At 38.1% G+C, this 10,637-nt stretch overlaps 1 protein-coding gene across 1 annotated transcript in view; it reads right to left on the minus strand.

Moving 5' to 3' along the window:
• Positions 1 to 6,601: 6,601 nt before the first annotated feature.
• XIAP (X-linked inhibitor of apoptosis) overlaps positions 6,602 to 10,637 on the minus strand; it is a 57,953-nt gene continuing 53,917 nt past the window's right edge. The window contains exon 7 of the mRNA XM_006165700.3: positions 6,602 to 8,859. Within this exon, the coding sequence (XP_006165762.1) occupies positions 8,666 to 8,859 (194 nt within the window). The 3' untranslated portion in view covers positions 6,602 to 8,665. The remainder of the gene's footprint in view (positions 8,860 to 10,637) is intronic.

Raw genomic sequence — 10,637 nt, forward strand, 5'->3', positions numbered from 1 at the left:
AGGAGGGGAGAGAGATAGAGAGAGAGAGAGAGAGAGAGAGAAAAAGAGGAAAGTGAGAAAGCAAGCCACCAGGTCCGGGACTCGAATCATGGTCAGCCATGTAGGAGTGTACAACGCCTTAACCACCACGCCACTTGCCAGTCCCTCCAGTCCATCTTTAAAATGTATCCATGGTACTCATAATTCAGCTTCAACTACTACCAACATTTTGCCAGTCTTATTTTCCCACAAAGATTGGCCTGATTATCTCAAGAGACAGGAGAGTCACTATAACAAAGCTTTGAACGAGCAAGTAGCAAAGAACCTAAAAAACCACTGGCCCTTTGAGGTGGACAGCAAAAGATTTTTGCCTCTAGAAGCAGCTGCCCAGAGTTTCAGAAGTAATATGGTAGGATAAAGAGTGAGGCAATAAAGGATTCTTTGGCAGACAGAAATTTAGATGTGGGGGGACCAGAAGTTAGCATAATGGCTATGTCGCTGGACTCTCATGTAGTTGACTGCAGTTTGAGTCTCAGACCCGGTGGCTTAAACTCACGCTGGGCATGTGTGTGTGCAGGCCCAAGATCCTGATAGGAGAAGGGATTGTGGCGTGGCCATCCCCCTGGGGGGTGATTTCTCGCTTTCTGTCTCTGTCTTTCTGGCTATCGCACACTTCCTATAGCAAAAACCTCTCAAAAAAAAAAAAAAAAAAAGGAAACACCTTTAAAAGAAAGAAATTTAGATGTGGGTACTGCAAATGGCTATTCCCCTGGCCACAATGGAGGTTTCTAAATTAAAAGTTGTATTTCAGGCCTACTCCATGTATGGACTATCTAGTGTTATTGTTATCACTGTTACCAACATAGTCTTAAACGCAGTCCATATTTATTTTTACATGTCGACTACCCTTTCAGTTACTATTGATGAAGATGTGAATTTACAAAGTTTTTCTATTACAGAAATGTTCAAACTTTTACAAAACTAGAAAGGCATAATGAGTCCATGGTACTCATCACTCAGCTTCAATAATTACCAACATTTTGCAGGTCTTGTTTCATCTAACCTGCTGCATCCTCTACAAGTAACTCCTACACATGTCATTTCTCCGGTTATTACCTCATTAGGTCTCTGATAAGAAACAAATTACCAAATGTGTAACTTTTTTTTTTTTGAAAGGTGTTTGCTAATAGGGCACGTGCGCTCGCCAGACAGAGAGAGAAAGAGAGACAGAAAGTGAGAAATCACCCCCAGGGGGGATGGCCACGCTGCAATCCCTTCTCCTCCATTCTCCGCTCGGGATCTTGGGCACGCACGCACACGCGCCCAGCACGAGTTTAAGCCACCGGGTCCAGGACTCAAATCGCGGTCGACTACGTGGGAGTTCAGCGACATAGCCATTATGCTAACTGCTGGTCCCTAAAAGTGTAACTTTTTAACTCACCACTATTAATCCTGAATTTAGGGCATGTGTGCTCACTAGACAGAGAGGAAAGTGAGAAATCAGACCCTGGGGGGATGGCTGCATGGCAATCCTTTCTCCTTCATTCTCTGTGACTGTGAGCACACATGCACATGTGCTCAGTGGGATTTTTGAGCTGCCTGTTCTGGGACTTGAACTGTAGTTAATAATGTGGGAGCACAGCACATTAACCACCATACCACATATTGGTCCCCATCTTAGTATTTTTTTAAAAAAATTATTATTTTTAAAAATGTTGCTGTGGGACACGTGTGCTCACCAGAGACAGAGAGAGAGGGAAAAAGTGAGAAAGCAAATTGCCAGGTCTGGGGCTTGAACCATGGTCAATTACATGAGTCCAGCACCCTAACCACCATGCCCACTTCCAGTCCCTATTTTAGTATTTTTTTAAACTCAGCTATTTTGGTTTTCTTTTGAGAAAGTGAAACAAATACAAATACGATATCCATTTAAAGAATAGTACTTTATTGAATAAGTTTTATTCACACAAAAATAAGCTTTAGTCTACGATGAATGTCAGATTATACAGCAGAAAGAATCTTCTTGGCTTCCCATACAGATAGAAAGGATCTACTAAATGCAAAGTCATAAAATTATATTCACAAATATAGTACTCTCTCTCAAACATTTCACATGATTATTCACAATACTAATACAACGACAACAGAATCAGTCATTCTGTCAGGTTAAAGTACAACAGTAATGAAGACAATTTAAAATCCAACAGAAATTACTTAAAAGCCTTTTTCACATCAAATCAAAAATGCAAATTTGTTACTAGGTATAGACAAAATGATGAAATTGACTTACATAGTAACTTTAAGGTTACATTAATGACACATAAGTCATTAGTAAATGCCAAAAATCTATATGCATTATCTGCAAACTTCAGACTTCAAAATACAATCTTACCACCCAAGCATTAATGTAGTATTATTGTTCAATTTGAAGATGCATGTGCTTAAGATTGTCCTATTGTATTAATTACAAAGTGTCATTATTTAATATGTAGTGAAAATCATGACATAGTGGAAAGAAACCTCCCAGGAGAGGTAGCTTAGTGAAGTTTTTCACCATGAACTAAGTCCCAGTCAGGACTCTGCCACTGATCAGCTAAGTAGCTTCGAACAAATCACTTCACCTCTGAGCCTCAGTTGCCCACCTGTACAATGAGGGGGGTGAACCAGATACTCTAAGGTCACTTCCTGCTCAGACACTCCAAGATTCTAGCATGTTGAGAAAGAAATTCACACTGTGTTAGGTGTGCAAGAATCTAACTGAAACTGATTATTAAGGTGAGACTACACCAACTGTTTCTATTAGGAAAACTCACCTAAATTTGCTAATTTTTCAAAATTAAAAAATAAATATTTTAACGGTTTAACTATTTGTTGTAATTTACGTCTTTTTTTCTTTATTATATTTTTACTATTAAGTGACAATTTATACTTGTATAAATTTACATGGTAAAAAAGTGATATTATAATTCACTAATACAAAGTGAAATAATTAAATCAAACTAGTTAACATATCCATTACCTCAAATACATAACATTTGTGAGAACATTTGAAATTTACTTTTAGTAATTTTGAAATGCACAATCCCCTATTATTATTATTATGTTTTTCAAGAAGTTTTTTTTTTTTTTTTGCTATAGGGCACATGCACTCATGGAAGAGACACAGAAAGACAGAGAGACAGAAAGTGAGAAATCACCCCATAGAGGGGATGACCATGCCTCAATCCCTTCTTTTTCATTCTCCTCTTGGGATCTTGGGCACGCCTGGCATGAGTTTGAAGCCACCGAGTCCAGAACTTGAACTGTAGTCGTCCATGTGGGAGTCCAGCAATGTAACCATTATACCATGTGCTGGACCCACAATGCCCTATTATTAAGAGTATTTACCACACTGTGCAACAGAACCAAGAAAGGACAAAAAATTCATCCTGAGACTCTGTACCTTTGACCATCATCTCCACATTTTCCCATCCTGCCATGTAATTTGTATCTAACTATGAGAAATATCAAAAAAAAAAAAAAGGTGACTAAGAGTCACTGAAAGAGTTATCTTGTAAAAATTTCCTCTGAAATTTAGTTCGAATTTCCAAGTCCAGGCAAACCCACAGAGGGTAAAAAGCTGTTAAGATGAGAAGTAACATTTATAGCAGGTGATTTACATGTATGGTTTCTTGAAAGTCTAACAACCTTGTGCATAGGAATTATTCTCATTCTGCAGATAAAGAAAGGCTAGGCTTTTAAAAAGCAGATTTGGCTAAAAGAACTAAGTCACGGGGTCAGCAGGTGGCATAGTGGTTAAGGTGTTGGACTCCCAAATGGCTGACTGTGGTTTGAGTCTCAGACACAGTGACTTGAAAATCACACCAGATACATGTGCCCCAACCCCAGGAGAATGGAAAAGGATCGCAGTGTGGCCATCCCTCTGGGGGATGATTTATCACTCTTTCTCTCACTCTCTTTCTCCAGTGAGTGCACGTACCCTATGACAAAAAGTGTTAAAAAAGAAAAGAAAAGAAAAAAAACTATGTCACATATTCTTTCCCATTTTCTTAATTCTCTACTGGTAAAGACACACAGTCTATCCCATTTCTTCCACCTACTTCACCCTTTTCCTCATTCAACACCGGGGTAATCAGGAAATAAAACATGATTTGGGTCTAAGGGGTACAATGGATGTACTTAATGCTGGGGTGGTAGTCTCCATTCGGAGAGTACAAAATACACATTTTATCTAGTAAAATGAAACAGAAAACAAATGATTAAAATTTAAATATGACAAAAAGACTAAAATAAACAGGGTCAAATCACATTATATACATTCCCTACACCCACCCTACCCCACCTCAGTCCCTAGCCAAGGTGGGGAGTGAGGGGGAGAGGGGTTCTAGCAGGAAAGACAATACAAACTCATTAAAGTCATCAGTTAGAAAATTGGGATTTACTTTATAAATGCTAAAGCCATTTCTCAAGATAGACTTATGATCAGCACACTAAATTATTACAAATAAAGATAACTATTTATTACAAAACAACTTGAATCGTCACATGACTAAAATGTAGTCAAATAGGTAGTTGACTTTGAAATCCTAAAGTGAACTTTATACAGAAAAAGAATGTGTCCATGTAGATGCTGAGAGCTAATGGGGGTGTGCAGAGATTAGATCTGGTTTTATTTATGACCTTACAAGTGATCAATTTTTGCACAATTGGATGGAAAGAATCTGGTGTTTTTTTATAGCGTGAACACAGACAAACACTGGTAAGTCTCCAAAATCCGATTAAAATTTGGAGTGCTGAGTGATTTTAAGAACCTGAAGCAACAGCATTTCTAAACAATTCTTAAAATAAACTTGTTAGCCACATCAGCTTCATGCATTAAATTTCACAACTCGTGGAGAGAGGAAAAAAAAAAAAAGCCTAGCTTCACTCTAAACACGCAAGTTTTAAAAGAAGAGTTAACGAACTGAGGCTCCCAGAACAGGAAAAACCTATGTTGAAACCAGTCTTTGAGTCCTTGGCTAACAACTAGATTGAACTATCCACCTGATTTGGAGCTGACGTGTCTTAGAAAATATATTTAAAACATTTTAATACTTTTCTCTCCTTGTAGAGTGCTTTAAAGTTCCGACTATCTGAGTCAAATTCAATTAATGACTATGCAATCAAACCGAAGTAGAGGACACTGCAAAGGCGAAGAACTGAGGATTTATATAGCAAAACAAAACAAAACAAAAGCAGGACGGTCATCATTCAATTTTTAAAATTCTCATTTAAATGTGCAATGCTTTAAATGAATATCACTTAAAGTAGTAATCAACAAAGGTTAGGAGAATATAACAATACTCTTTCTCTTAGAAAATACAATGAAAATATAACTTTGAACAGTTTCACTCTCAAACTTTGCAGTAAAATGCTTCACTCACCTCTGACACGTCGGCCACAGGAATCCTGTAATATACACTCTGGGTGTTCTAGGAAGCATTTTTAAACTTCTACTTTTTTTACCCATATCAACTCTTACTTGAGTTTTCTTGTTTTTCTCTTTCATATTTAAATAACTATTCTTTTTTTTTGTCAGTATTTCATAATTTCCCAGAGGTTTAAAGGATCTTGAGAGAACATTTATATCAGAAGTATCTAATAATATTACTAGTCAAGACACCAAAAAAAACCCACAAACAAACAAACAAACAAAAAAACGCAGAGGAAAGACTTAACAGTTTATCCTATATACATCTTAATCATCTTAACAGTTAAAAACTCGCACAAAACTTTCGGATACAAGATGATACGAGAATTTCAACATGAAAAGCTGTCACTATAACTACAAGCAGTGTACAAACATGCTTCTACTTTTACCTACATAAGCTGACAGATGTTTAAAATACTGGGTTAACAAAGATCTTTTAGTAAAGTGACTTAGGCAGGCTTAAACTAGCAAGGCAGGAAAGACAATACAAACTCATTAAAGTCATCAGTTAGAAAATTGGGATTTACTTTATAAATGCTAAAGCCATTTCTCAAGATAGACTTTTGATCAGCACACTAAATTATTACAAATAAAGATAACTATTTATTACAAAACAACTTGAATCGTCACATGACTAAAATGTAGTCAAATAGGTAGTTGACTTTGAAATCCTAAAGTGAACTTTATACAGAAAAAGAATGTGTCCATGTAGATGCTGAGAGCTAATGGGGGTGTGCAGAGATTAGATCTGGTTTTATTTATGACCTTACAAGTGATCAATTTTTGCACAAGTAGATGGAAAGAATCTGGTGTTTTTTTATAGCGTGAACACAGACAAACACTGGTAAGTCTCCAAAATCCGATTAAAATTTGGAGTGCTGAGTGATTTTAAGAACCTGAAGCAACAGCATTTCTAAACAATTCTTAAAATAAACTTGTTAGCCACATCAGCTTCATGCATTAAATTTCACAACTCGTGGAGAGAGGAAAAAAAAAAAAAGCCTAGCTTCACTCTAAACACGCAAGTTTTAAAAGAAGAGTTAACGAACTGAGGCTCCCAGAACAGGAAAAACCTGTTTTGAAACCAGTCTTTGAGTCCTTGGCTAACAACTAGATTGAACTATCCACCTGATTTGGAGCTGACGTGTCTTAGAAAATATATTTAAAACATTTTAATACTTTTCTCTCCTTGTAGAGTGCTTTAAAGTTCCGACTATCTGAGTCAAATTCAATTAATGACTATGCAATCAAACCGAAGTAGAGGACACTGCAAAGGCGAAGAACTGAGGATTTATATAGCAAAACAAAACAAAACAAAAGCAGGACGGTCATCATTCAATTTTTAAAATTCTCATTTAAATGTGCAATGCTTTAAATGAATATCACTTAAAGTAGTAATCAACAAAGGTTAGGAGAATATAACAATACTCTTTCTCTTAGAAAATACAATGAAAATATAACTTTGAACAGTTTCACTCTCAAACTTTGCAGTAAAATGCTTCACTCACCTCTGACACGTCGGCCACAGGAATCCTGTAATATACACTCTGGGTGTTCTAGGAAGCATTTTTAAACTTCTACTTTTTTTACCCATATCAACTCTTACTTGAGTTTTCTTGTTTTTCTCTTTCATATTTAAATAACTATTCTTTTTTTTTGTCAGTATTTCATAATTTCCCAGAGGTTTAAAGGATCTTGAGAGAACATTTATATCAGAAGTATCTAATAATATTACTAGTCAAGACACCAAAAAAAACCCACAAACAAACAAACAAACAAAAAAACGCAGAGGAAAGACTTAACAGTTTATCCTATATACATCTTAATCATCTTAACAGTTAAAAACTCGCACAAAACTTTCGGATACAAGATGATACGAGAATTTCAACATGAAAAGCTGTCACTATAACTACAAGCAGTGTACAAACATGCTTCTACTTTTACCTACATAAGCTGACAGATGTTTAAAATACTGGGTTAACAAAGATCTTTTAGTAAAGTGACTTAGGCAGGCTTAAACTAGCAAGGATTAAGGATGTATCCTTACTAATTAATTGGAAGATCTGAGACATGTTTTATATTTCATTTTACAAAATCAGAAATATTTATTTTGAAACAAGATAAGAAGACATGGTCTACCTGTCGGAAAACTACCACTCAGAAATATTTATCAACCACAAAGCAGGGAACACAGAAAAACATTTAAATTTCACATTGGCACCAAAAAGGTTAACTGCCCTGCCTTGTTGGATTAGAAAAACTAAAGCTGAGCGATAAGTAGTTTTGCAGGCGTTTGAACATGCCTAAGCCTTTAAATCAGTAAAATACTTTCTAAAAATTCTGATTACAAAAGTAATACATACTTATAAAAAATTCAAACAGAACAAAAAATGAAAAAAACCCAGAAAGTGAAAGGCCCCTATAAACCCCACTGGGACCTGTCCCCCACCCCCTGAAGACAAACCACATTTAACAGATTGGTGCATATTTTTCCAAACCTTTTGCTCTACACATACAGAAAACACACACCTTGGATTTGGCTCATATTCTACATAGTGTTTTGCCGCTTGCATTTTACCCTTAATATATCTTTGACATCTTTCCATGTCAGTACATGTTGGCTAGATGGTAGTCTATCCTGAAACACTCTCTTGAAATTGGCAAAATCACTTGGTTTAAATCATTCACACCAATAAGTGTTTACAATTCTACAAGAAAATGGACAGAATTCTACAACACAAAGACAAACATTGAAAAATTATCTTTTCACCAGTGTGGAACACTTCACTCCTTTTCACACGAAACAAACTATGTAAGTGGGGAGATGACTTTCATCTCCCTGTTGATATGGAATGTTCCAATTATTCGATCTATATGAAAAGAGTGCAAAATTTAAATGATTAACTCACTTACACTTAGGAACAAAGTCAGTGTGCTATGAATACAAATTATGATCAGTTCAAACAGGATGCTTCTTAGTCTAGGGTTTCAGTTAAATAACGGGGGAAAAATTAGATCAGATTAGTACAGCTAATACCCTGAAAAATCCAGAAACTGAGATTTCAGATTGCCAACTAAAACACTGCCGTCTTACATTTTTTTCCTACTTGGTATCAAACGCTAATGGAATTCAATGCTGATTACTTCGAGTCGGTTCACATCACACATTCAATCAGGGTGGTAAGAAGGACATAACATGCCTATTGTAGAGCTAGATTAAGACATAAAAATTTTTTGCTTGAACGTAATGACTGTGTAGCACATGGGACATTTGTCAACTGCTTCAGCACACTGTTTACAAGTGACCAGATGTCCACAAGGAATAAAAACCACGGCAATATTTCTATCCATACAGATTTTGCAAAGCTTCTCCTCCTGGAGGCGCCTTAGCTGCTCTTCGGTACTGATCTCTGCACAGAGAAAAAGACATATGCTGGTTTTAGACTCTGTCCACTGTTGAAATTCATTCAGACATGTATTGCCTGCCTACTATGTGCCTGGCACTGGATGAGGGCTGGGAGATAAGAGGATGACTCACACACGGCATCTGCTCTTATACAGCTCTCACGCCAGCAGGAGAGGGTGTGAGACTGTGGAGGTGAGCATGAAGTACAACGTGGTCAGTGCTATCAGGACGAAGTGCTGTGGGATGAAATGAGAGAACTAGTTTTTCTGTTCAGGCTAGCGAGGCTAGTGAGGGAAGAATTCACTGGCTGGCAGCAGCTGGGCACGGGGAGGAGGGAAGTGGAGCAGTGACATTTGAGATGGACAGCAGTGTGCTAGGCAGGAAAGCAAGGGTTTGGGAAAAGAAGTAGCATTCCACAAGGAATAAAAACCACGGCAATATTTCTATCCATACAGATTTTGCAAAGCTTCTCCTCCTGGAGGCGCCTTAGCTGCTCTTCGGTACTGATCTCTGCACAGAGAAAAAGACATATGCTGGTTTTAGACTCTGTCCACTGTTGAAATTCATTCAGACATGTATTGCCTGCCTACTATGTGCCTGGCACTGGATGAGGGCTGGGAGATAAGAGGATGACTCACACACGGCATCTGCTCTTATACAGCTCTCACGCCAGCAGGAGAGGGTGTGAGACTGTGGAGGTGAGCATGAAGTACAACGTGGTCAGCGCTATCAGGACGAAGTGCTGTGGGATGAAATGAGAGAACTAGTTTTTCTGTTCAGGCTAGCGAGGCTAGTGAGGGAAGAATTCACTGGCTGGCAGCAGCTGGGCACGGGGAGGAGGGAAGTGGAGCAGTGACATTTGAGATGGACAGCAGTGTGCTAGGCAGGAAAGCAAGGGTTTGGGAAAAGAAGTAGCATATGGGCATAGCAGATTCTGAAAATGGAGCGTTGGATTTGAGGGGCACTGCTGAAGTGGGATTTGGTGATGACTGAACAGGAGGGGTAGGAAGAACAAACTAAAGTGAATTTCAAGATTACTAGCATAGCTGACAAGGAGATGGTCATGCAGATAGGAAAATATACAAGGAAATACATTTTTATGATGTTCAGATTTTTAAAATAGTATCAGTTTGCCATTTGTATTTTAAAATGAACACACTTTATTTCTTTTTAAAAAGATTTATTTATTTAATTCCATTTGTTACTACTATTATTTTTTTTTCTTTTTTTTGGAGAGGTTTTTGCTATAGGGCACATGCGCTCGCCAGAAAGACAGAGAGAGACAGAGAGACAGAAAGTGAGAAATCACCCCCCAGGGGGGATGGTCACGCCGCAATCCCTTCTCCATTCTCCTCTTGGGATCCTGGGCACGCACGCACACGCGCCCTGTGTGAGTTCTAAGCCACCGGGTCCAGGACGCGAACCGCGGTCGACTACATGGGAATCCAGCGACATAGCCATTACACTAACTGCTGGTTCCCACTACTATTATTTAATTCGACCAGAGAAAGACATCGAGAGAGAGAAAAGGAAAGAGAGAAAGCAAGCTGCCAGGTCCAGGATGCAAACCGTGGCCAGCCATGTGAAAATACAGCACCCTCAACCACCACGCCACCGATTTTTATAAGAACTACTTAATTTTGAAGACCAGCAGTTAGCGTAATGGCTATGTCACTGGACTCCCATGTAGACGACTGCGGTTTGAGTCCCAGACCCAGTAGCTTAAACTCACGCTGGGCGTGCGTGTGTGTGTGTGTGTGTGCCCAAGATCCCGAGAGGAGA

The sequence above is a fragment of the Tupaia chinensis genome, unplaced genomic scaffold (genome assembly GCF_000334495.1).
Source record: "Tupaia chinensis unplaced genomic scaffold, TupChi_1.0 Scaffold143996_1, whole genome shotgun sequence".
Lineage (NCBI taxonomy): Eukaryota > Metazoa > Chordata > Mammalia > Scandentia > Tupaiidae > Tupaia > Tupaia belangeri.